The sequence below is a fragment of the Taeniopygia guttata genome, chromosome 4 (assembly GCF_048771995.1).
Source record: "Taeniopygia guttata chromosome 4, bTaeGut7.mat, whole genome shotgun sequence".
Lineage (NCBI taxonomy): Eukaryota > Metazoa > Chordata > Aves > Passeriformes > Estrildidae > Taeniopygia > Taeniopygia guttata.
Genome location: NC_133028.1, coordinates 31,779,218 through 31,805,435, shown reverse-complemented (window position 1 = coordinate 31,805,435; position 26,218 = coordinate 31,779,218). Strand labels below are relative to the sequence as shown.

Sequence of the window (26,218 nt, the reverse complement as noted above, 5' to 3'; positions counted from 1 at the left end):
CAGATGTCAGATAACATTGGAAGCTATGTATTCCAGCTTCTCATAACAGGTACTAACCTACTTTTTCAGTCTTATCACCAGGTTTGAGGTACTGAGTTTTGTACTTGCAATCTTAATTTGAGGAACATGTTGTCTAGAGGAGTTGTGGAGTCTTCCCCACTGGAGATACTCAGGAAGTGACTGGACACAGTCCTGTGCCATGTGCTCCAGGATGACCCTGCTTGAGCAGGGAGGTTGGACCAGATGACCCACTGTGGTCCCTTCCAACCTGAGCCACCCTATGAGTCCGTAAATGTAGAGGCCACTTCCTCTATTAGGAGAGCAAGATGAACATTTGTTATTGGGAAGATGAGTGGTGTTTTTTAATGTGACATTCATCAGCTGAATGTAAGGATAGCTAATTTTCACTACTGTTAAGGAATTTAATATGTTCTTCTAAGGCTGAATTGGTAGCTGGGAGAAAATCTCAAGGATTTATTTGTGTCAAGGACCATGAATTCTGCCACAGAACTATGTTGCATGGTACACACCAGCCAGGAAACAAGTGTAATGTTATTTTGAGTAGCAATTGATTTGCATGTCTCAGCTGCAGGTGTGTGTAATATGTTTTGCTGTTATAACAAGTAAAGGGAGAAGTAGTTTTCCATAAAATAGTGAAAAGTAAATAGCAAGTTATTCAAGTCATTGCTCAGGAGACATTTTTCCAGGCTCTCCATGCAGTCATCCTGCTGAGTCAATAACACTGAAGTCCAAACATGTTTGTGACAAGATTTCTTTCAGTCAAGTCAAACAAAAATAAGTACTGCCCTTACTTCTGGTGGGACATAAGAGAGGAAGATGAAGTGAGAATTTCCCAGTGAACTCAAAAGGCTGATCTGTGTTAATAGTATGTGCTCTAAGTAGATTTGTTGTGTTATAGCTCACACAGGAATTGAAATTGCCTTGAAAAGACTTGACATGTTGGACTCTTGAGAGATCGAGTGTTTGGACTGCAAGAACCATGATAGTTTCAGTTTAAAGTAAGGGTTATCACTCTTCTCCCAGGTTCAGGTCCTCCCAGCTGTGTTTCTGCAAAAATATGGCCTAATGTAACTAGAAAGTTTAAAATTAATAAAGAATTATGGGGCTTCTCCTTTGCTTTCATTTTTTAATGGTCACCTTGTGGGAAAATGCTGATGTAGGGATGTCTTTTGCACCCAGTTAATTTACAGCCAGCAGCATCAAAATGAAACTGAAAGTTTGTTAGCACTTCTGAGAAATGCTGATTGCTATCTATAATCTAACTTTTCATTCCCAGAGAAGAAACTAAGAGCATAGAAAAGGTGTGAAGAAAATGCACAGGTCAGAAGATGGACGACGGGGATAGAGGTAATATGTTTGACCCCTGTTACAGGAAAAACGTTCTGTTACTTAGACTTCATTCAGGCACTGATTATCAAGACATTGGCAGGCTTCAACAGTGGGCAGAAATGTAACTGTTCCAGGAAGATTTGCTATGGAAAACTTGGAGCGGGAAATGAGAGGATCTAAAATTTGGGCTTCAGGGCTCCACAAGAATATTTAAATACTTAAATTTGCTTTGTGGATCCAGCTTGTTAAAGGTTTGAATACTTCTGAGTACACTCAGTTTCATTTTTATCTTTCACTGCAGCCCAGGAGCTGTTAGAAGAACAAAGTGGTTATGCTGGGCAGAACAAGAAGATTCCCCTTTGTGTTTGTTACTTCTTGCCTCTCTTCCTCTGTTTCACAGTTTCCTGGCAGTGCTTTTTACCAATTTGCTGGTGTTCCACTTACCGATAATTGCACATATGTGTGTTTATGATTTACTACATTACTCTGCATCATTTGGATTACTTTATGGGACTAGAAACTTAAAGGTTGCAAGATAGCAAGAGTTACTGCATGATTATATTTCTTGAAAAGAGATAAGATTGCTGTTGTGAAAAATACATGAGCTTTTAAAGCGGGTGAAAGTATGAGTGATCAATAGCAAAGGTCAGCATGGAGAATGGAACTCTCATTTTGGATTTCAGTTCTTATACTTCAAGATACAGAGCTCAGAGCTAAAGTCACTGAAGTCTTAACTCCTCCTATGAACTTGAATATTGTACTACCCATAGAAATTATCTCCTTTGCCTCCCCAACCATAAAGGAAAAATATTTTTTTACTTTTAGTATTATTTTACTCCTTACTAATGTTATGTGCCTAGTCAACAGTTTGTATACTTTCTGAGGAGTGTAATACCATTCTGTAGACAGAAATGAAAATTCCTAGGCCTTCTTTCACTGTCTTTATTCTGTTGTGTTTATCTTTGGTAAGTGTTAATATGAAGCTTTTTGTACTCCCAAAACAGTGTAGAGACATTTAATATTAAAATGAGTATCATAGCAAGGTTAGGTGTTGATTTGGAACATTGGCTACTCCCAGTTAATTAATAAATTACATTCAACAAAATCAGAATCAAAAGCAGTGAGGAGTACAGGATAGATTCAAATTAAAATTGCCTTGCAAACAGATTGATACTGATTTTTGCTTTAGAAGAAATGAAGAGAAAATGGCAAGAAAGACTGAAGAAGGTGGAAGAACTAGCATCTCACTATGAAAGAAATCCTCTTCCTACAGTTTATAGACCAAGACTGTCCAAACCCTCTATGCCATCCTCTGTTTGGAAAATATTTTCGCGACAGGCTGAAGCTTTTTCTTATGTAAAAACCTGCCAAGAGGTATATTACGTGTTAAGTGAATGTCTCTACTCTTTATATACTTTCAAGATTGAACATCATTTTAAATTGCTGTTGGGAATGAAATCTTTATCAGTTTACAAGATCTTTTTATTCCCAATCCTGAAAGAGCAAGTTTTGGGTTTTTTTTGTCTTTGTAGGTCATGTTGCACTGGAAGTATCTCTAAGAAATACTAATTCTGTTCTAACATACAAGTTGATATGTGGTGTTGACTTTGAACAGTAAAAGTGCTTTTTTGGAACATTGTAGTGATAAATTTGTTCCTCCTCAAGATGAACAAGCTGTCAGGGTGGGCAGGAGAATGGGAAGGTAGTGAGAATGAGTAGGAAGAACGAGGAGGAGAAAAATGATAAAGAAAAAGAGATAAAGAAGAGGCAGAGACTAAATAAAAACAATACAACTCTCCAATGGCATCTGGGTAGCAAGTTCAGATGATTAGACGTGATTAGCCAAATAAAAATTGTGTGAAAGGTATCCTCTGTTTTCAGTTTAACACTTTTTAAATTGATTGCTCTTTTAAAAGAAAGTATTGTGTTTTTCTCCATACCTGTTTCAGGTATTTAAGTAATCCTGACAGCCTGTTTTCCAAAATGGGTTCTCATTGGCTTGGCAGTAGGTTTTTTCTATTTTCTTATCAGATTTCCATTTTTGGATCTAAACAACATAATGTCTGAAGAATATTTGCCCATAAAGCTTATACTGCCATCATGTCCATGAGGCTGCTCCTTTCAGGACATTGTTCCTCCTCCCTTTAGATGCGCTTGATATTGATCAGAAAGAAACAAGAGTTCAAAGAGAAAACCGTTTACATTACTGCACAGCAAAGAAGAGCTTCAGAGTTTTACCTGTGTAAATGAAATTAGAATGATGTTCTAAATTAAAACTAGATGCTACGGAGCATGGAAAAGTATCTGTTTATAGTTCTCTAGTATTTACTAATCTTTAACTGATGCCAAGCAGGAACTTAAATAGATTTAAACTGGTTTTTGAAATAAAATGAACAAAAAAATTTCCATGTTTCTATTTAAAAAGGATGTTCATGTGTTTGCTCTGGAAAAGAACACACAGACTGGACAGAGGTTTTACCTTGTGACATCGTATGAAGAGCTTTGGTTTTATTACACGTGAGTATTTGAGAAGGTGCCATGTGTATTAGTAGAAGTTAGTGGTATACTGGATATCACAGCTAGTAAGAGCTATCACTGGATAGGCATTCCCAGAAATGATCTGCTGCTCTGAGTAGCACAGAGCTGTAATGGGTTACTTGAGGTATCATCTTAGCAATGGGAAAAATCTTCATGAGGACAAAACAATATATTCTATAGTGGGTTTCAACTAACTTTTGAGTAGCAGGTTGCCATTATTTCCTGTGAATTAAGTACTCTGTCTACTGGACTGAAATTTATTAACAGAAGATTTGCTTTTGCTGTCAGCTTTCCTCAGGGGATCATACCAACACATGACAAAAACATACTTTTCTGACTAGTCATACACCAGTTTCAGTGGGTGTTAATGCAGATGTCTGGAAACTGATTTATGGATTTGCATTTGCATGATGTAGTTCCAAGTACTGACAATTCAGTCATGTACTGAACTTTTTCTCCCATTTGTTTCTTTTACAATAAAACATTTGGCTATGGAGTGAAAGAAATCTGAGTCAATTTTTATATTTAAAGCCTGATCTTTTTCTGAAACTGACAATGAGGTTAATTTTTTAATTTAGTTAGAAAAAACTCCATATGTTTGTGCTAAAGACATATGAGTGATGACTTAAGTTTTTTACTGTAGTTTTCATAGTTCCTTGAATTCTCAGCATTTCTGTATGTATTGTAAGACTGGGGGGCCGTGGAGAGGAGAGTACTCTACAAAATTAAAAGTCTAGGCCAGACAATCTTTGCTAACAGTTGATGCTGATGTTAGTTACAAATTTTTCCAAGCAATTATATTGCTACTACATTTTTAACATATGGATGATTGATTGCAGAATGAAATATGTGGGATCCTTGTTTGCAACTGATAAGCCCGTTTATCATGCACATAATGTTTATCATGAGAGGTTGTGATTTGTTTTTGTTTCTCCTTAGCCAAGGTTGTAAAACAAGTCTTATGCATTGCTATGAAGTAATTCCTGAAAAAGATCCTTGCAAACTTTATTTTGATTTGGAATTTTACAAACCAGCAAATCCTGATGCAGATGGCAAGAGTATGGTTATGAAGTTAATAGAGGTAAACTGGAGTAAAGTCATGCTGTGGATAAATATGAATTTGTTGTTAATTTAATATGAAACCAAAGTATTTACTACTTCATATTGACAGTAAAATTAAAATAATTGCAAAACCAGTTATTATTTTTAATTAAGTAAAAATGCTATTATAATTAAAGCAAGGGCTTAGTCTAAGTGAGACAAAAAATTTAATTGAAAGACAAAAATAAAGAATGATGGCTGTTGGACTGTTTTTATTCGTGGTAGGTTTACTGACATGGTAGGTTTGCTTTTGAAGGTTGTGTTATGTGCTCTGCCACTTCAAAGCTGTAAAACTGAAGGAATGTTTAGGTACTCTTTAAAGTAGCATCAATAAAAGTTCCATTCATATGTTCCTCAGTTCATTCCCTTTGCCTAATGGTGCAGTTGTGTATCAAAGCTTAGATAAATCTCTCCTGAAAGTTTCTTTAGATGACAGTTCATTATAATTTAGTTAAATGATGATGTAGAGGGCATCATGTGACTCCATTTACCAATTTGGTACTTAAATACCTTTACTAATTATCTATTTTATTAAATAGTGCAGTTTCTATTTTATTGCAATTTTTTTTTGTAAATGAGCTCTCTGCAAGTTCAATATGGCGTTCATATGTTTTTAGAAGAATGTCTTCTGTTTTAATAAGATCTCATTGTCTGTTTGTGAGACTTCTGTTACCTACATGTCTCTAGCTAGAAGTGAACAAAAGTAAAAGATTATTGATGTAATTCCTTCATAAAGAGCCCTTAATTGATACAGCATCTGGAGGGGTTTATCCATTGTGGATCAACTCTGAAATATAGAGATTCCTCAGGTTAAGAAAAGGATTTTGGATTTGCTGGGTGGGGGATCTGAGCTGCTAAAATCCAAAGCTTCCAGATCATTAGGTTCTGAGTCCCAGTCCTAAACATGAGTAATCACTAGCTTGGTTTATGAAAGCTGTTTTTAAGAGCTAATTTAGAGTGAAATCTGTTTTCTGCTTAGTTATTGTTCATTGGCTCATACCAATGAATTAGCTAAATCATAACAGTGAATTTGCTCACCAGTCCTTATGTCATGACAGCCTCTATCTTCCACTCCTGGTGAGTCTGCATTGCAAACATTGTCACTGTGGGTGGGAACTGCTTTGTGGTGGAAAACAACCTGCAGGGTAAAGCCTCCTAACCAGACTTTGACCTGAGAAACTGGAAGTCTTCTCAGCTTATCACTGTTAGTTAAGTGTTAAGTGACTTGCATATTTAAGGAAATAAAGTCCATGTCAAACTTGGTTAAAACTTGATATGGGTTAGTTTGAATTAAATTATTTGTATGCTCAAAATGAGGAAAAAAAAGACCTTGAGAAAAATGTAGAATCTGAATTTGTGTTAGGTTTTATAGATACAACTACTAGAGTAAAACAACATAATTAATGTGTATAATTTCAGCTTGTCAGCCAAAAATTAAAAGAATTTTATGATGTAAATTGTTCATCAGAAGATGTCTTGAACTTGGATTCCAGTACTGATGAAAAATTTAGTCGGCACTTAATATTTCTACCCCAAAAGACTGTATTTAAGGATAACACTCATATTGGTAAGTATGTTCTTTTCTCTTACACCTAGAAATAAAAGGTGAGGTTTTGACTTTATACAGTGCCATCTTCCATATGAGTATTTATTTTAATGGAATTATATGTGGAAACAAATATGTATTCCCAGCATACACATAATTACTATTTCATTAAGCCTCATTTTTTCTCATCTTCTACTTTCTTTTCCAATAATTAGCGTGTGTTTGCAAAAATGTAATTTTTTGTGCCTGTATGTTTTATTTACAAAAATACGGATTTCTATGAAACTGGCAAGTCTATGACTCCCTAATTTTCAGATTAATGTCACTCTAAACAATTAAAGCTGCTGGGTTTTGCTCAAAATGCAGTTAATTTCTGCTCAGCACATTGTCAGAAAGGCAGGACAAAGATGATTTCAAGCCACCTGTGCATAAACATGCTTAAGAGAAAGCTGAAAGCAATTTAAATTGCAACCCCAACACAGAGAATTGCCAGTTTAAGGTTGTCTTGACTCATTTGTGTGCCCCAGTAGTCCTGTTATGAATTATGAAGATGATGATTTTGATGCTTGATATGCCGAGTCATTCCACTGATATGTAGCATGGGAGGAACAATATTTCATATTCATTCATGTTCCCTGTGGAAGCTTCATCCAACAAGTGCAGAAGCATCCTTGCCAGTATTCCTTCCACTTTGTAGTTTTTTTCCCCACAATACAATGTGCTCTATTTATTCTCTTTGCTTGCTTTACCCTAGCACTAATTTGGCCATGGTTTGTATTTGTCTGTCTTTGGTTGCCATCTAGCAGAGCCTGGAGGTCCAGTGGGAATTGAATTACAATACTAGGAGTTTGAAAAGTCATTACAAAATACTTTTGTAAAAGTAATTTGTTGTTTGAGTAAGTTTTGGTCAAGCTCTTACATCAGTAAATACACCATGAAGCTGCAAGTAAACATTTCAATAATTCTGAAAGTGAAATTAGGGAAAGCAGTAGTGAGGGGGACAATCACAACCTTTTTAAAATTCTAAATCTTAGCTTGTTAGTATTTAGGGTTGTTTTTTTTCTTAAAGACATCTAGTACAAATTCTTGTGAGGCATTGGTTTCTCAGTCACTGGCCAGAATCATTTTACACAGTGGGCTGGTCAAAAGATTTCTTTTTAAAAATCCAGATGGGCTAAAAAGACACCAAACTTTAACCACTTCCATCTTGGCTGTTTTGAAAAATGTTTGCACAGAAACTCTGTATGTTCTTTCTTGACTCATAAATGACGTCACCTGCTTCTGACCTTTTTTGGTTGTTTTTAAGGTAACTTTGTGAGAATCATTTTGCAGCCTGCCATAAGATTAATGGAGGGCAGGGCTGTTGTGATTCCAACAGAAGAAGCAGGGAATGTTTTCCAGTGTTCTGCAGGAGCTGGATTAGATGGTTCTCTTACAAACCTCACAACTGTTGAAGATGATTCTAAAGATGGGCCAGCCATTGCTCATGAAACAAAGGCTATGGAAATGCCACACCAGGGAGAAAATTTTGATTTTTCCTTCCTAATAGTAAAGGATAAAGAAGGCAACAAGCAGCTTTTTGTGGATCTAGGCAAGTATAAGTGTTTTTAACCCTCTTTGGGATGCAACAAAGGTTAAGAATGAAATGTTCCTTAATCTTCAATTGCTGTTGTCCCTATGGTCAGACTTTAAATGCATGCTGGAACTGTTATCATAAGTGCTATACTTTAAAGGAACTTTAACTTCATGGTCTATGGAACTTCTTATATTACTACATTTAATTATTTTGTTCTGAAGTTTAAAGTAATTCTTTCCACACAAGACTAATTTTTTTCTATCCTTAAGGCTTCAGTGCTCCAATTTGGATTGAAAAAGGATAGCATATACTGCATTTTTGTTATTTCAGTTGAATTAGAAGCTGCTTAACAAAGAAACAATTCTTACAGGCATTGCTTTCTGTATTCTCCTACATGTATGAATTGAGCCTTCTTTCCCTGTTTGGAATGGCAGCTGTTAGCTTTCAGTGATGGAATAATAGAAATTTTGGGTTAGGCACCTCACGGTCCAGCTGGGGATAGCCTGCTCAGGGTATTAAAATGTTACAAATCTTCAGGAGCACAACACCCATAGTCAAACTAGAGTTTAAAAGTTCCGCCCTTTTTTGACTCCCACCATATCTGGTGGGTTTTTAAATTTTTTTTCTTTTTGCCTTATCTCAGGAAAATAAAAATAGCATGCTTTTGCATAGCAGTGTGTTACATATTTCAGGACTTTACTTTGGGTTTTTTCTTCAGACTCTTCTGAAGAACCCCCATTCCTTCAAATTTTTCTCATAATATTCAGGATCACTTTTATTGTGGGCCTCTTCAGTATGTCTGATCTACTGAAGTGTAATCCCACAGTTGGCTACAGTAGGCTTTCCTGTTACTGAGAAGGGTTACTGTCACCTACTGTTCAAAATTCTTAAAAGCATATTTGTGAATGGAATTTAAATAAAAACAATCTGTTTCCCGTCTCACTTTTTAAGAATTTGATGTTATTTTCCCATAATTGACCATCCTCAATATTTATGTTATACACATTACCTCAAAATTGGAAAGCTAAAGTCAAAAATGCTGAACTCCTGAACTATATCGTGAGGCTGCAGTGACAGAAAGCTTTGTGTTCTTCTTGTATGAGCTCCGTAAGTGCTTCTCTCTTCATGAAAGTCAAATGCAACCTGCAAATAAAACTCACTTTCTCAATCAATCATTAGATAGATTATGCAATGTTAAGATACCTGATCGTTGTTTTGCTGTTTGAGATTGGAATTAATCTTTTCTGATACATACCTCAGACAAGTTATGAAGCAATCCACAGAAAACAGAAGGTTTGATTAAGTTCTTTCCGGTTAAAATAATTGGGCAGGTTTTTGGGCTCAGTTGTATTTCACAAGGTTATTGTGAAAGAACCAATTCCTTGTACTGAAGGGAAACTTCTAACAATTATGTCAGAATGATTAAAATGCCTATGTAGAGGTGTTGAGCATTTGTCTTAATTATTCTGTAAGATAAAGGTATACATGTGTGCATGATCTTGCTTTGTTGCATCTCTTTTATGGGCTATGAGCCAGTCAGTAACAGACTTTGTCCATTCATTAGACTCTTAGCTGGGCCTAAGGAAAACTGTTTAATTTACAAGTGCTCAGTATCTTAGTTCCTAGCCAGCACTGCCCTGTTAAGAAATATCTGTTTTCCTACAGGAGTTTATACAAAGAATAGAAATTTCCGGATGTATAAGTCATCAAAAGCAGGAAAAAATGTGATTCTGAAGATAGCAGAGGATAATAAGTTTGTCCCCAACTGTGAAAAGGGTGTTTCCTTGGAAGAAGCATATTTTCTTTCCTCTCTAATCTGCAATGTTGGGTAATTACTTAATTCCAGTCAAATGTACAGTATTTTTAAATATCTATTTTAATGATAATTCTCCTGTAGCAGTTGCAAATAACTATTATGAATAAGCAGTAATTCATTCAGCATTGTTACAGTGTAATTTAGGAGTTCCTAGTAGAATTTCTTGGTTTGAAGAAAAAAATTTCTTGGGAGTCTTGTTTTTTCATTAAACCTGCCTTCAAATGTGTTACAGCCTCATTTCTCTATACACAGTCAAAATGCCAAAACATAACCATTATTAAGCTTGGTCAGTTTCTGTGTAGTTCTGGAAGCAAAACTTAACAGATTTCTAGTCAGTTAAATATAAGAAGTCTGAATAATTTTCAAAGTAGGATAAGAAATACAAAGGGTTTCTGGCTGTGTTTTTTTGCATACCAGATTTCCCATTTGATACAGACCCCTCTGTAGGCTGGGTACTTGTACAGACAATAATCAAGTTTTCTATATCTAATCTAAACCTCTTATATCTTATCTTAAGAAGATCCTAATCATTTGCTGTAGCAAAAAGGTTAAAATAGTATTAATATTTTTATTGAAAGCATATTTTTGTTCTGACTTCAGGTTTTATGTCCTGAAATGTTTATTATCCTGAAATGATGCCAGTAAACCACAGTGTATTCAGATCATAGACATCAGAGAAATTCAGTTGTGTTGAATTTAGACTTCTGTTATCATCTGGCTTCCAGTTAGCATTATAGCAAGGAAAAGCAGTTCATTGTAGAGAGAAAAAAAAGAAAATGAAACCTTCCAAAGGGTATATTTGCATAAATACTACATCTAGAGCACATCCTGCTGTAGGAGTGTGGACCAGCAGCTGTTAAATGGGTGGGTCCTGAGACCTTGGCCAGGAACCAAATGTTGCTGTTGGGGAGGAGGAACGTCTGTCCTTTGGTGGGAATTAGGGAAACTGCCAAGGCCAGATGGGAAAAGTGCTCCAGGAACAGGGAAAGGTGCACAGTGACTCATAGGCTGGTGAAGGTTGGCAGAGATCCCTGGAGGTCTCCTGGCCCACCCCTGGGCCCAGGGCTGTGTCATGTTGTGCACCCTGTGGGATGTTACATGGAGTTATATTGTCCTGTGTTATGCTGTAAGAATAATACTCTTTTCCTTGTATCCTTCCTTTTCTTTAGAGCAAGTGATGACATAAAAGTTCTATCATCTGGCTTTTCAGAGGAGAGAAAAATGTCTGCTTTTTTAAACAGTAAAACTACCAGAAGCAGCAGAGGTACCTCAAACCTTTTCTACTGCATAGGAAAAAAAAAAAAAAAAAACCACCCAAACTTGCAATTCAGGTGTTCTGTGACTTGTACACCTGGTAATTTCTAGGAGGGCCCTTCATCAGCTGCCTTTCTGCAGGAGGCAGCGTATATTTGCACTGATGCTCTGCAGCATCTGAATGTCACTGACCCTCCCCTCCTGTACCCACAGCTGTCTTGCTTTGTCCCAGCTCCCTCTGCACCTTGGGGGTGGGGGTGGCACTTTAAAGATCTACGAGAAAGTAACAGTGGCTTTATCCCTGCTTTTATTTAAGAGTGTGATGTGATTCCTGTACATTTTCTGCCTATGGTCTATATAAAGTGTAAGTGTTACAATGGCATATTACAGTGGCAAACCCTCTAACAGTGTATGTTTGTGACCTTTGGTTTAACAGATCCCATGGAAGGTTACCAGGGTTCACCATATCCAGAAATTGATAATTTTGTTCATTCTTTGGTTAATAAAGATGGACTACAAGGAGGTAAAGAGACCACCTTACTGTTTACAAATGAGTCTTCTGCAGCACTATTTCAAAAGAATTTAAAGAATTTTTTTTTTTTTCCTCAGGGATACGACAATGGAGTTACTTCTCTCTCAAAGAACTACTTATTTATGATATTTCTGGTTACCGTTGGTGTGAAAATATCGGAAGAGCTCACAAAAGTAACAATATAATGTATGTTCTTTAACTATTCAGTTTGAAACAGCTTTAGTTATTTTCCTGTTCAACTGTTATTCTCTAGAAATGCTGAAAAAACTGTTATGGATAGAATCAGCAACTGTTACAATTTTTACTGCCTTGCTATGTGGTAATACAATGTTTTAATTACAAAAAAAAGCCCACAAAACCAAAGAAACACTTTATCCCCTCCGCAAGTTTACTTTGTGATAACTGGACTTTTATTTCTAATAATTCTATGAAGTAATCTTCGCGATATTTAAAATATGGGCCCAAGGATGCTAACATAAAAGTCAAAGTATGTTAAAGCTATTAAACAGTACTATGTTTTGATACTTCCCAGCTAGGAAGCTGAAAAATAAGAAAGCAAGCAGACTGCTTATAAATTAATTTACAGTGCTTTCTAAATTACATTCTTATGTTATTCAAATTACTCTGTCATTTTATAATAATTGCGAATTGCTATTTTAGAATGGTAATTCCTGCCACATGAATCAAGATGAGTTTTGTTAGTGACTCTACAAGGACTCAGACTTCCTATAGTTTTAGCAAAATAAATGATGGAAAGTCAGTTTTTTAGATGATATTAGAATTACAGTATATAATTAGTATAAATATTTTAACTTTAAAATAATTTTATGTAACATTTTAAATCACTGAAACATAAGGAATGTGTTTCTGAGAAACAAGGATATGCAAAAAACCCCACAGCTGGATGAACTTGCTATTTCTCAAGTGAATTACTTGAAGTTGGAAAAAGCTGGGTGGCCTAATCAGTTGACAGAAAACAGTGATTTTATGTGGCTTTTATAATGAAATTATCTGTAACAGCAGCAGCAACAAAATCTTAAGAGTTAAGTCCCATATAATAATCTTAATTTGATTACTTTCTCTTCCAAGCTTAATGTAATGAAATTGACTAAATTTCACTTTCAGATGTTAGTCTTAAAAATTTATTTCTTTAAACTTAAGAAGCCTGAAGTTTACTAAAAATCACACAAAACAAGTATGTAGTAAGTATGCCAAGAATATGAAAGCAATGTCCATAGCTGAGGACAAACAAAACCTGTTTAGTATTAGAATTTCCTACCACATGAATTCACTTAATTTATGTACTGTTACTAAAAAACGAAATAATTTCATTCTTAGGATTCTCGTAGATCTAAAGAATGAAGTCTGGTATCAAAAGTGTCACGATCCTGTCTGCAGAGAACAAAACTTCAAATCACAAAGTATGTAGCCTGTGATCTCAGTTATACTTAGTAAGTTTTGGAATGTTAACTTTAATTAATGTCTTATATTTGATTTAGGTTTTCCATTGCCACCTGGGATATGCCTCCAATCTCTTTTCAAAGAGGTATGTTTTTGTCCTATTGAGATGCTCAAGTTCTTGAGAGGCTCTGGAAATCCATGGATATTCCCACAAATATCCCACTCTCTGCTGGGAGAGTGCCACACACTGTTACAGTTGTATAGAGGTCCCCAGAGCAGCTGTGCTGGTGTGGTAGTTTCATATATTCATTTTTAAGGTCTCCAGCAATGCTAAGTTACTGGAATTGTCCAACTTCACCTGGAATTAAAGACTTGCTGTTCTGATGTGAACAGGAGTTCCCAATGTCTAAGCCACAAGGCCACTCCAGGTGCAGAACAGAAAAACTGCCCCAGTTTAGCTTTCCTGTGCATGCAAGGTAAAACAGAACTGGTTCTGGAACTCTTGAGTCAGTCAGAGTCAAATGTAAGTCAGCAACCCTCATTTCTGAAATTCATTTATCTCCATTTTAGTGTACTAAAGGAGTATGTTTCCCCAAACAAGCAGAATATTCAAACTGACCTGATACTGCACCTAGACTCTATGCCCTCAACATACAAGTTTTTCCAGTGCTTAGGCAATAAGAATTGGTATTTTTTCAACTTTTAAATTTAAGTGTACAGCTCTAAATAGCATACAGCAGAATGGCACATTAAGCTCTACTCAAGCAGTTCATCAATAGCTATTAGTTTTCAGAAAATGTCACTTAACTCTATTTTCAGGTCCTGACAGTATATTTGAACAGACACTTAAGTTAGTCTTAACCTTGTATTATTTTACGAAGCTGTATTCAACAGGCTACTTGTAGGGTGCTAGAAAAACAGTGGATTTCTACTCCTATTAAAATAGGCTTCCACAGGTTAATGTGACTATATATGAATATGCTGGAAAATCTTTTAGTGTTGGCCAGCTTTCTGCAGTGTCCATTCCATGTGACAGCACAAACTTCAAACTTGCAGAGCAGTTGAAGGTATCAAGAGATTTGCATATGGAGTAAGTGGTGTTCTTGTCTCTCAAAGGAAGAAGAGTCCACACTAATGGATGACAGGGGGCACACAGAAGGAAAAGTAAATCCACATTCTAATGTGTCAGACTTGTCAAAAAGCTCAGTATCTCCAGAGAACAGCTGGTCTCAAGACTTCCTGTTGTCAGACAGTGAGTGGGAAAACACAAGTGACGATGCCCGTTTCCTAGAAGCTGCTGAAGATGTGGAACTAGCTGAAGCTGCAGATGACAGTCTGAATTATGGCATGGAAGAAATCCCAGATGAAGTTCTTTTGGAAGCTTTAAGGAAAGAAGACCCCTACACTAAAGAAGGCAGCTAAGCACAGTTGGCTACCAGTGAATGACACTTGTGTGTTGCATGCTGATGTGGAAGTTCCTGCAGGGTGGTTCACAAGCACCACTCCAGAGCTGTAAGACAAAGAATGGAGTGCCTGGATGAACTTCAACAGGCATGAGGAGATCACGGAAGATGACGTGGGGGCTGAAGAGACTAAAAAACTTCTTATGAATGCTGCTCCAAGCTTAGCACTTTTAATGTTCTTTGTTGTACAGTTTCTATTTTATTAGTTGTACATCCAACTTTTATTGAGAAACCAACAATTTATGGACTTATTTCCATAAATAATGTGAAATAATTTATTTCAAATGGAAATTTAATAAAAAGATTTGTTTATTCATCCTTGTTCAACTTTTGTCTGTGTTCTCTTTATGAATATATCCCTCTCAAGATTACTTTAATAGGATAAAATTAACACCCAACATTGTTCAGAGTACAGAAAAGTTTTATTAACTGTGATCTTTATTTCCTTTCTTTGATATTGGACTATAAAAAGATAAAATCTCTAAGTTGCTGACTTCTTTTAAACACTGAAACAAAATAGAGTAACAATGATTAAACAAGCTTTAAGCACTGACAATTCTAACAATGGTGTCTACTGAATGTCTGAAAGTCTTAAAAAACCACTTAATTTTTCTTTGATTTCTGCTGCTTTTGTACAGCCAGAGCCTCTTCCAGTTTCATATTGATATTCTCAAAGTGCCTTTCTGCTCCTAGAATTCTCCGAGATTCCACCAGAAGAGCAGGGAGGCTGGAAGTTCCATACTGTTGATAAGAAGATAATATTACAAGGCTACATTTTTAACTTCTGAAACTATAACTTACATATCAGTATTGATTTTTCCTCTAAAGTGGAGCAACATGACCTTTAAAAGTTAACAACATCCAAAATTAAAGTGTCTTCTGAAATATGAGGATTTCTCTCACACATGGCAGGTGTGTAAGCCTTGTCCACAGAAAATGCCACGCCAGGTCCTTGGTACAACAGGAACGAGTTCTAAAGCTACATGAGAAGTGACTCTGGTCATGACATACCAGCACTGTTCTCAGCATTAAGTATCTTACATGGAAGTGCCAGAGCTTTTTCTGCTTTTGAACAATAACAATGCAAAAAAATAATTACTTCTGTCCCACTGTTAATCTTCAATTTCTGTAAAAAAGTTACAACTAAGGACAACAGTTTCATTTCTATGTCTTTTGAATTCCTGGATACTGAGAGCAAGGCAGCAGAATCTTCTCTGAAATACTTCAGCTTCTAATACCAAAAGAACAAGTGAAAGACCGAAAGAACAAACTACAGTAAAGTTCAGCAGTGATTTTCAAGCTGCTTCCACAAAGACAATTAACAAAAGACTTCTACTTAAGAGATGTTAATAAATAAATTTCATAAATTAAAATAAAAACACTTAGAAAACTGAAACACATGCAGAATATGTACTTACTACCACTTTTTCTTTTGGGTTTTCTTCTCTATAATCCAAACAGTCTTGCTGTAGCTCCTTTAAATCAGTAATTAATTCAACTGTTTGCCTCAAGGAAGATTGCCTTTCCTGTAACTCAGCATATTCTCTTTGTAGTTGTGTCAGTTGCGGTTCAGCTCTGAAAGATCAAGACTTTGATGCTTACATCTGCATATTTATTGCATGAATAACTATGACCCTATTTCCTCTGAAGGAATTCTTACAAGGTTGGTCAGAAATACAAAACATAAGTTACTATGGAATAGTGCTTAGGTAGAACAAGCATAGTACTTAAAACAGGGGCATGAATCCAAATCCACCAAAAAGACCCAAACCTCTCTTGAGTCTGGCAATGTAGCCACTCTTTCTTAAGCATTTAGGTTTTTGAAGTGTAGTTTCTTAAATACAAAGTATTCTGCTTCTGCACACCCCTGGCTGCAAAGCTCAGTTGTTCAGAATCTACAAACTACCTACACCTCTGCTAAATAAACTGGAAAAAAATGATCAAAGGATTAAAACACAACACATAAAAATGTGAAGACAGTTTTCAGGGGCTTCAAATAGTTCTCTGAAAAAAGTTTGTCCATAGCACTACATAGAAAAACACCTCTCATGGCCATAGAGAAAAGGTTTTTACCCTGTTTTAATGGATCCAAGCCCATGGTTCCCTACAGTGTTACCTTACAGGGTAAGTTACAGGGTATGTTAAATGCAGCTTCAGTATAAAGCTTGTCACTACCAACCCAAGGGATTTGAGGAAGTCTAATGGTTCTTCCAACCACATAATTCCTGTGTATCTAAATGACACTTAAGATTAATGCCAAGTTAGAGAAGGGGAATTGTGTGGCCACATGAGAAGGAAATAAACCACGTACTAAGAGCAACCCCTGCCCACATGCAGAGGTGAAATACAATCTGCCACCTCAAAACCAAAGAAATCTTCTGTATTACCTTGGTAATTTATGATCCAGCACCATTGCTGGATCATAAATTCAAATCCTAACACTGGTGTTCTTCCAATGAACATATGTTGTGAAATACCCTCCTAGTATCTAGTTAGCTAAGAGAACTTGCAAGAATCACTGTCTAGACAACTGAAATATGTAAAGGAGAGGTTATCATGAGCTTTTGTAAAAACAAAAAAGGAAGAGTGGTAATTTCATCAAAATAAAATGAGCAAACAAAAAAAAATTACATTCCCTCCGAGTTACAAAATACCAGACTCTTAACTTCTTCAGGATATTACTGTGCATCGTTAGAAACACACCCAATTAGCTCTTCTCTGACTTGCACCAGTTTCTGCCTTTTCTTTTTGATGCTTGTTATTGCCTGAAACAAACAGTGAGCAAAGTCTGTAAAACAGTTTCTAAAACTTCAAAGGCAAACAACTCAAATTTCCTTGCCTTTTATTTTTCTGAGGTTTTACGCTGGTTGTCATTGTGGAAGATTCTAAGATACCAGACCTGATAAATTGCCATATGTTACATCTGTATTTTAAACAATTTAAAGCTGTTTAAAATGTCAAACTCTAATCTCCATCCAAATTTTTTCTTAAGAAACATTGGATTTGAAGCATACAAAAGGAGTTTGTGACTTTTTAATTTTAAACATTATGAACCCTAGATTTTAGGTTTAAAAATGAAAATTAATACAAACGTATGTTCAGGATGATTGCCATAACCAAATAATATTTCTTTAATATAACATACAATTAAAAAATAACACCCAAAATTTATCATAAATTTAAATATAGCAACTAAAAACTTAATTTTAAACAAATGTCTAAGAAGCAAACTAAGGATAAATCTGAGTGGCTGTCAATGCTAGGTGTGTATTAAGACTTTCATTTTACATGCAGAGGAGTTTACCATATCACCCCAAGTCAACAAGACCTTAGCATATTAATTGCTACTTCCCAGGATAAGCTTTATGTTGACTATTTGTTAAAGCTACTTCGCCACTGAAAATTTTGCAGATGTTAATTTGGGCAGAAATCCAGACAGTGCCTAAGCTGCTCTTAAATCTCTCTTCTGTAGGGCATTCACCTCTTCCTGATGAAACCACTGCAATGTTTTTCTGCCCTTATACTAGTGCCTCCTTCTGTCAACATTCCCACTGCATAGTCAGCAAATTCCTACTTGCTATAAATGAAGAGAGGAACTGTTTTCCTCTGAACAAAAACTGCATCTATTTAGGGAATGCAGCTGCCTGAATCTTCCCTTCTTTAAATTAAGCAATCCCATTCCATCCCCAAAGGTTGCTATCTTTGCTGCTCTCCTAGATTTGATATTCATTTATGTTTCTTTAAGGTTAGCTCATTATTTAACTGGCTCTCCAGAGGCCTCACTCTTTTAAAAAAAAAACAAACCAAAAAGTCAAAAGAGTAACTGACATGCATAGATCTTACCCATCCTAATGTGCACTCATTCTTTTTACACAATATAGCAGTATACATCTGGAGTTTGCAATCCACAACATTTACTCAGATCATTTCCAAAAAATTTTGTGTGGTTCCCTAACCTCTGTGCAGTTGATTCTGAGTACAGTACACCTTTCTGTAAATTATTTTGTCTTTTTCAGTCAAGTTCTCAACATTTCAATGCCCACAACTGTATGCTCTACAATCTAGTGATAGATATGCATTTACCTTAGCATTTTTTTTCTTCATATTCTTTAATTCCTGGACTCCTGCTATCTACAGAGAAGAAGAATTACAGGTTGACAAGTTGAGCTCATCACTATCCTCCTAAAAACATGGTTGCAAGAATTACTTTGGAATAACATAAAAAGCTGGGTTTTTCAGTATCTTTATATAGATGTATAAATCTGGCAATTCCAACACTTGTTACTTCTAATGAACCACTCAGAACTGTAGCTTTAGTACTTAGCCATTGTACTTGGCACAACTCCTGCAAAGTCCTGAGTTCATTTTACGCATCACAATCACCTTAATCTTTCCAGCCAATAAATCACAGGATGGCTCAGGTTGGAAGGGACCACAGTGGGTCTTCTGGTCCAACCTCCCTGCTCAAGCAGGGTCATCCTAGAGCACATGGCACAGGACTGTGTCCAGATGGTTCTTGAATATCTTACACTTACAGTTATGTTCAAAATGTTTAAAAGGATGATTTACCCTGGAATACATTAGAGGCCTTACTAAGAAGTCACTGAGACCGCAGAAAAATTAAATCCACCTTTTAAAACTCTAGTCAATGAGCTTTGAAAACAGTGTTTGACATAGCTGTATGCTCATTTAAATTATGCAGCTCGCCAGTTTTACTACATAATGATTTAAATATGGCCAACATTTCAGGATTATTGGATGCTTCCCTATTCTCAAAAGGTGACAATTTGGCAGAGTACTTTGCATGACCCCAGTGTTGTGTCTAGAGGCAATTCTTGTGAAAGCCTGCACAGAGGCAGCCAACCACAACCTGCACACAACAAATTGTCTTTTCACATTACTTATACTAACAAGAGACTGGAAACTTTTGCAGCTTCTAAAATGAATGTGTAAAGGGCAATATAAACCCATTGGTATTCTGACCACAAAACTGATTTTATCTCTGGTGTACTTACAAGATCAGTGATTTGATCCTTGAAAGCAGAAGAAAAGTCACTGATAGCCTTTCTGCAAATGTTTGATTCTATGCTTTGTCTGGAGAAGTCAGAGGGACAAAACATATTTGGTTTAGTAAAGGGGAAATCTCATCCAAAACACCTTCTCTGAGTAACAAATAAAGCCCAAAGTTAAGCAGCTACACAACTGCAGTTCTTTCATATACTAGCAATAGCTTCATTTCTACTTTGAAAAATACCAGCTGAGATGTGCTGTTATTGTTTGGAAAAATATGAAATCCCTGGAGACCATGTTAAAAAACATTTGTATCACAACTACTTAATAATCGTTAACATCAGAATGTAACCATGCAATACTGATTCCCTAAAGGAAAGCCCATTAGCAAAAGCACAGATATTTCTTTTTAAAACTTTGATTATCCAGTCATGGAAAAGCAGAATATTTACCTGTAATTTTCTGCTATCTTCTCAACTTCAGCCAGAAGAACATCCAGTTCTGTAATATCTCTAGGAGATCTCTTCAGATCTTTGGGACACCAAATCTGTACAGAATGTGGGCTATCCACTGGAAGAACAGAATGAACATAAACATTGCACAATTCTGGTACATGCTGTAAAACACTAGAAATCTCTTGTTCCCGTCATCAAAGCAACCATCTAAAAGTTATGAGTATTTTAACATGAAATTTGAGAAGAATATTCTAATTATTTCATCTGTCTTTGCCTGCATAACTTTGATAGATTTACCTGGGAAAACCTTAGAACTGATGATCAATGATATGTAACTTAATTCTTATTCTTTATTGATTCAGGCAAGCCCAGGAACACATCAGTAAACTAAGTAATAAACTACACAGTGTACTGTAGAGTTGGTTTTTTGTGTTAAAAAGCTATTAGCCTAAATTTTCACCTTGCATTACACAAAGAATCATGAGCTTTTATATTTATATACATTATTTTATTAATACCACATATGTTTCAAAAACCCACTATACACAAATACATTTCTTTAAACTTTACAATAGCATCATAAACCAATTCCACAAAAAGTGAAACCATGTTTCTTCACACACTCCCTGGTGTAAATCCAGTACTAAAACACCATGGAGTTCTGTTCAAAGGAAGCAAGATGACACAAGGGACAGTTTCTTCCTACTGAAAATGCCACTGTCTTGGAGCTCCCTGTCTCAAGGGTCTTTACACTGACAGCTGCGCCTGTGCTGCAGTCACAGGCACTCCAAGTTCTGCCCCACAGCTGCTGCTCCAGGCTTCCAGACCAAGGGATGTACTGACACCTCCTACAGCTTCATAGCCATAGCTCCAGGCTTCTCCCCAAAGGAAACCAGGCTGACTTAGAGTTACAATGCACATCTATGCTTTACCCCTTCACGAGAGGAACAGGCAAGTCTAGGGATGCAAACCATGGGGACCAAACAGGGGTCTATACCAAAACGGAAATTAAAACTTCCCATTTCTAGAAGCACTGTGTTGCTAATATCCAAAAACGAAAACCATTGAAAAATTTAAATCTTTAATGAAGAAAAGCTATATGGGAGTTCTGAAAAGTGTATTTTACCAGGAGAATCTGATGTGTTCTCATCTGAAGACTGCTTCTTTTTTGCCTTGAATTGAGTAGTATTCAGAGTTTTCTGTGACATGAAAAACACATTAATTTCCAGAATAAACCCCAGGTTTGCTCATCTAAACTCCTGAGAGATGACAATTAGGAAGAATGCAAAAAGCATTTCCTGACTGAACATCAGCAACATTTCCTTTGGCCTGTTCCACCAGTCCCAGCTGAGTGGTCACCTGCTGTGGGTGCCTGACCACGCTGGCCACTGATCTGTCAGTCACTGGCCAGGCAGCAGGGCTGGAGACATCTAAGGAGCTAAAGGACCCTTGGTTCGGCACAGTCATTGACCAGGATTACTGATTACAGAGTGGCAGCCACTCTGACCAACAGTGCCTGCTCACCTTCCTTTTCACCCACATTCTGTCCCAATCCTTTCTCCACTTCTACTACTTTGTGACAGCACAACAGCTGTCACACACTTGTACAAAAGTGCTGCATGCATCCAGCCTTCTGATGAAAGACTAACACTCTGTACTGAGTGTACAATTTCAATAAATTTCAATACATAAAAAACCCTTGTTCCAACTACTGCACAGCTTCTGTTATCATAGGTTACTTTCTTGAGCCTGCAGACAGTTGATTCCTGCTGTACGCTTGGCAGCTAAGTGGGCCAAAAGCACTTTACACTAATTCTGGAGTGTTCAAAAACACTCATTCAAAACTGAATGGCTTTTAATTCTAACACATATTCAAAATTAATTTTATCAATATTCTTTTTCCCATAAACCCATTTTGCTTCAATATCAAACAAGTACAAAGGATTCATATTCCATCTAGTATGCCATTCCTCAAGAACATATATTCTAGATACAAATAAGATAACTGAAAAAGAAAAGAATATGCTCCCAAACGAACAAGAGAACAGGCTGCAGGATCCAGGAACACCTGGCTATTATATTCCTTGTTGACGTGATGACTTGTAGCTTTAAGCATTTCACTTGGCCACCTCACTGGAATACTCTGAGGACTGATATTTTGGATACAATTAAGTACTGAGAAACAAATGGAAGGTCTTTCTCTCCCCCCACCCTCTAATGCAGGCATGGCATGAAGTAAACTAAAATTAAATTGACTGATAATAATCATGAAACTTGTTCGGTACCACTGTCTCCTTAAGGGGTTCCTCTTCAGCACCAGCTGTGTTGAATTTCTGAACATCACCATTGGAGGGCTTTGAGTGACGTGATTTTTTACTGGGAAAAGAAAAACATATACTACTGACCTCTGAGGAAGGATGATCTTCAACCATATATATAAAACCTTGTGTTTTGGGAAACATTTTGTACAGCTATGTCTCATACAAGTACTATTAAAGTTCTTGCTTGAATTAAATAGCAAGACAATTTTGGATTTAAACCAAATTTGATTTAACATATGTGAAATATACTAACAAAATTCTAATTAAAATATTTAAAAGATAGTTTTCTGTGTTACATATAATTTAAGTAGAACACTTTCCCCTTTAAATCTTAAAATCTAAAGATTAAGTTGAATGCTCACAAGTTTATTTTTTTTCCACCAGACTGTCTGTCTGTATTTTGCCCTTGTGGTGCTGAAACATGACCGAGTGCCTCGTTTTGTGAATGTTCCTCTCCATAAGCATCCACAGCAGTACTGTGCAAAGGGTGATCTATAAAGAACAAAAAATAAACTGTATGAACACTGCTCCCATCTTTTACGGCGAAGAGCACTGCCAGCCATTAAGCATTTCGTTAGAATATTTGTGGTTTGCTAACTAATAAAAAGGAAGTTCTTGTTACAAGTATTATTTGAGGATTATGAAAAAATATATAGTGAAAGTTTCTCTTTGCTATGGCATACGTAAACCGTCTACACATTCAAATAACTACTTTCTTTTTTTTTAATATAGATTTTAAGCTGCTTTAGTGGATGTTATGAGAAGGCAATCACTGCTGCTACAGAATATTTGTAAATGTGAAAAATGTAGGTTTTAGCATGCCTTCCACAGTATAAATTTCCTTTTCAAGCACACTGAAACAAAACCTTTGTGTTAGTTTATATTTGTGACAGTGGGCATCCTTTTTTACAGTCTAAACACACACCACAGAAAAGAAAAAGCACTTTCTTTTCTGCAGCCTTGCTGTACAAACAACCCTTCTGCTAAATTGTTTTTATAGCTCATTGTCAATGCTGTTCCTAAGCCACATTTATATTTCTGTAGTTTTCTCAGAATAATAACTATTACAGTTGAGAATTAGCTGTTAACATTTTCTCTACAGCTTGTAATTATACACTGGTTTAAAAAAAAAAAAAAACAACAAAAAACAGATGCAACAGAGGACTCCACAGAGGTGCATTTATGCCATCTAAATTGATTCTCTTCCTGTGTATTGAGGCCTCATTACACAATTCCAATATAAAGCATGGAAGTAATTTTAATCCTTCACAAAAAAATGCATGTCATTTTTTGGTTATATGTTATTTTTTAAGTAACATCTGAAAGTGGCAGAAAAACACCCCTGCAAATGTCCAAGTCCACTACCATGAATACTCTTAAAATAGGAAAAATGACACTTCATAATTCGTGTAATTTGATAAAGAATAAGTTAAGATACTGAACTTTGGTTTTTAACTCTAAGTTCTTACACAGTGCAATATTATCATGTGTGAAATTCTACCATACAGACTATAAAGGTGGAATAGCCTGTATTTTTCCATTGACCTTTATTTGCATATACTACAGCATTATTCCTGTTACTTCCTAAATTACAGAAAATAACACAAAATCCCATCTGTCTCTCCTCTCCATTACTTTCTCTTGCAAAGAACCAAAACCTTTTCCTAAGTAAGCACCTCAAGTATTTTGTCCATGTGGTTGGTTTGTGAAAAATCATACATTAAATGACATTCAAGATAATACTAACCAAAAGAATCATCCAGCTCCTCAAGTTGATTTGTTTCTGCTACCTTCAATATCCTTGAAACATCTGGTTCCTCAAGCAAAAGTGATTTCCACCGAAGATTGGAGTCAGCTTTGTGATCCTGGATGGGTATGAAATTAACAGCCAGTTTACTCAGCTCTTTGAATGTACAACAGATTAAATGTGACAATACATTTCAAGAACATTTGGCTAGGACCATATTGACTCCTAAACTACGATATAAGGATTTGAAGCATATTTTTGTCTCAGGCTATGGAGTTTTTCCCCTAAAAGAAGTGATGACATAAAATGTTTATGTTCTGCTATTTGATAATGCATTCCACTGCAAGCTTTGTCTTATTTCATAAAAAGTGTATAAACTTAGAAGTCTTATAACACTCATAATATGTAGTTTCTATGATCTGTAGTTTTTTTCTTTTCAGGCATTAAAATATTTTTTCTTTCATCTCTGTATCACATACATTTCCACCTTGCTCCAATTCAATTACTTTTATCTTAAGAAACAAAAAAGCTACAAAGTAACTTCTTATAAAAAAATGTGGAATTTATAAATCAAGGATTACAGAGACACTTCTGTAAAGCAGAAGGGTAAGGGAGAATGACACTAGTTTATGAAACAGTTGTGAGCCATTCACAAAATGCACAAGTGACTTTCCTCTCTAATTTCTGTATATAGCTGTAGGATGAATTATAACCAGAAACGACCGACCTCTGGAACTTTTTTATTTTACCAGTGCTTAGCAGTGCCCCAGAATTTCTATTATAGTACCAATAATAAATAAATCTCTATAAATCTTCTTTTGTGAGATTGTTTTTTATCTTATGCCTGTTTGAAAGTCAACGGTCCATTTTGTGCTACTCCTAAAAGGAAAAAAGAAAACTCCACATCAACACCTCAAGCCTGCCCCAGCAGGGACTGCACAGCATTTCCCAGTGCAAAGCAAGCCCTGCATTAACCCCTGTGCATCCGCCTCCAGAGAAAATGTCCTGACTGCACAGTAACACGACACAGAATCACAGAATATCCTGCACTGGAAGGGACCCACAAGACCCCGAGAGTCACACTCTTACTCCCGTGCCTAAGAGTACTGTCCAAACAGCCCTTGAATTCTGTCAGGCTTGGTGCTGTGACCACTTCCCTGGTCCAGTGCCCAACCACCCTCTGCGTAGAGAACTTCTAATATCCAGCCTCAAGCTTTGAGGCCACTGCCCTTGTTCCGCTCACTGGTACCAGAGAGAAGGGATCGTGTCTGCCCGTGCAGCCCCTTGGTGAGGAAGCTGACAGCACCAAGAGCTCTCCTCTCAGTCTCCAGCTGGACAGACCAAGCGACCGCAGCCACTCCTCACACGGCTTCCCACACAGCCCTTCACCCTGCCCTCCTCCGAACACTCTACAAATCCAAAACACCGGCTGCAGGAATTCTGCCCTACGTAGCGAAACTTACCTCTAGCTTACCGCTGGTATGATGCTTCTTTATTTTCTTCTTTGAGGACATTTCGCTGTTCAGAATATGCTGCTGAATACAAAACCGAGGATGAAGTTAGTTAAAAACTCCCCGATACAACCCAGCTACGGGAAATCACTTCAGGCTGTTAGGCTCAGCTCACTTGGAAAGCGGTAAAACCGCACTCCCCGGCCCGGCCCTCAGCGCGCCGCCCACCGCCTCCGGAGCCGCGCGCACCGCCGCTGAGATGGAAGGGGAGGCGCGGGCGGAGCCGCCGGCCCGGAAGGGGAAGCGGGACAGCGCCGCCCAACAGCGCTGCGCCGGGGCCCTTCGGTGTTCCGAGAGTTCACCTAACCAGCATGCTCCTCCAGCGCTCCGCCGGAGCCCTTCGGTGTTCCGAGAGTTCACCTCACCACCACGCTCCGCCGGAGCCCTTTCGGTGTTCCCGTGATTTCACCTAACCACCACGCTCCTCCGTAGTTTTCTGTTAATGACTCTAGTTAAATAACAAAAACAAACCACAAGAACTTCCCGGTGTTTTGCCCTCTCCCTTTCCCTAAACTGATGCTGTGCATCTGGAAAAGCAAGCGAAAGAGACTGCTTCTGCAAAGAAAGCGAAAGCTACGGTCACAAACAGTTAAGAAA

At 36.9% G+C, this 26,218-nt stretch overlaps 2 protein-coding genes across 16 annotated transcripts in view; one reads left to right on the top strand and one right to left on the bottom strand.

The window, feature by feature from the left end:
- The window catches only part of PRIMPOL (primase and DNA directed polymerase), a 16,016-nt gene extending 1,123 nt beyond the window's left edge, over positions 1–14,893 (top strand). For 4 of the 12 annotated variants that reach the window (XM_072928329.1, XM_072928330.1, XM_072928328.1 and 1 more), the window contains exons 2-14: positions 1,298–1,368; positions 2,540–2,724; positions 3,776–3,867; positions 4,828–4,969; positions 6,409–6,556; positions 7,842–8,126; positions 9,777–9,939; positions 11,097–11,191; positions 11,618–11,704; positions 11,791–11,899; positions 13,052–13,134; positions 13,213–13,259; positions 14,231–14,893. In XM_072928329.1, coding sequence (XP_072784430.1) covers positions 1,350–1,368; positions 2,540–2,724; positions 3,776–3,867; positions 4,828–4,969; positions 6,409–6,556; positions 7,842–8,126; positions 9,777–9,939; positions 11,097–11,191; positions 11,618–11,704; positions 11,791–11,899; positions 13,052–13,134; positions 13,213–13,259; positions 14,231–14,536 — 1,761 coding nt within the window. In that variant the 5' untranslated portion in view covers positions 1,298–1,349 and the 3' untranslated portion in view covers positions 14,537–14,893. Of the gene's footprint in view, positions 1–1,297; positions 1,369–2,539; positions 2,741–3,775; positions 4,970–6,408; positions 6,557–7,841; positions 8,127–9,776; positions 9,940–11,096; positions 11,192–11,617; positions 11,705–11,790; positions 11,900–13,051; positions 13,135–13,212; positions 13,260–14,230 lie in introns of those variants that run through there. The other 8 variants (XM_072928333.1, XM_072928331.1, XM_072928332.1 and 5 more) reach the window with 6 other exon arrangements.
- On the bottom strand, positions 14,869–26,218 carry CENPU (centromere protein U). 4 transcript variants are annotated; one of them, XM_012573546.5, is made up of 12 exons: positions 25,737–26,215; positions 25,574–25,645; positions 24,111–24,228; positions 22,726–22,855; positions 22,328–22,418; positions 21,169–21,241; positions 20,040–20,157; positions 19,593–19,671; positions 18,661–18,708; positions 17,281–17,342; positions 15,996–16,152; positions 14,869–15,318 (listed from the first exon to the last, which is right to left on the bottom strand). In XM_012573546.5, the coding sequence occupies exons 2-12, from the start codon at positions 25,622–25,624 to the stop codon at positions 15,181–15,183; spliced, it is 1,065 nt and encodes a 354-aa protein (XP_012429000.5). In that variant the 5' UTR covers positions 25,625–25,645; positions 25,737–26,215; the 3' UTR covers positions 14,869–15,180. The 4 variants fall into 4 exon arrangements, with proteins under 4 accessions (XP_012429000.5, XP_030127122.4, XP_072784442.1 ...); XM_030271262.4 differs by having other exon boundaries at positions 25,574–25,642; XM_072928341.1 differs by having other exon boundaries at positions 21,169–21,243; positions 22,339–22,418; positions 25,574–26,218.

Excerpts from the sequence above, each read along its gene's own strand:
- CENPU (XM_012573546.5), bottom strand. The coding sequence starts at position 25,624 with ATGTCCTCAAAGAAGAAAATAAAGAAGCATCATACCAGCGGTAAGCTA. Across the intron at positions 22,419-22,725 it reads GGTGGAAAAAAAATAAACTT|TAAAAAATCACGTCACTCAA; the intron begins GTGAGCATTCAA and ends TTCTTTTCCCAG. Across the intron at positions 20,158-21,168 it reads GAACACATCAGATTCTCCTG|TGGATAGCCCACATTCTGTA; the intron begins GTAAAATACACT and ends CTGTTCTTCCAG.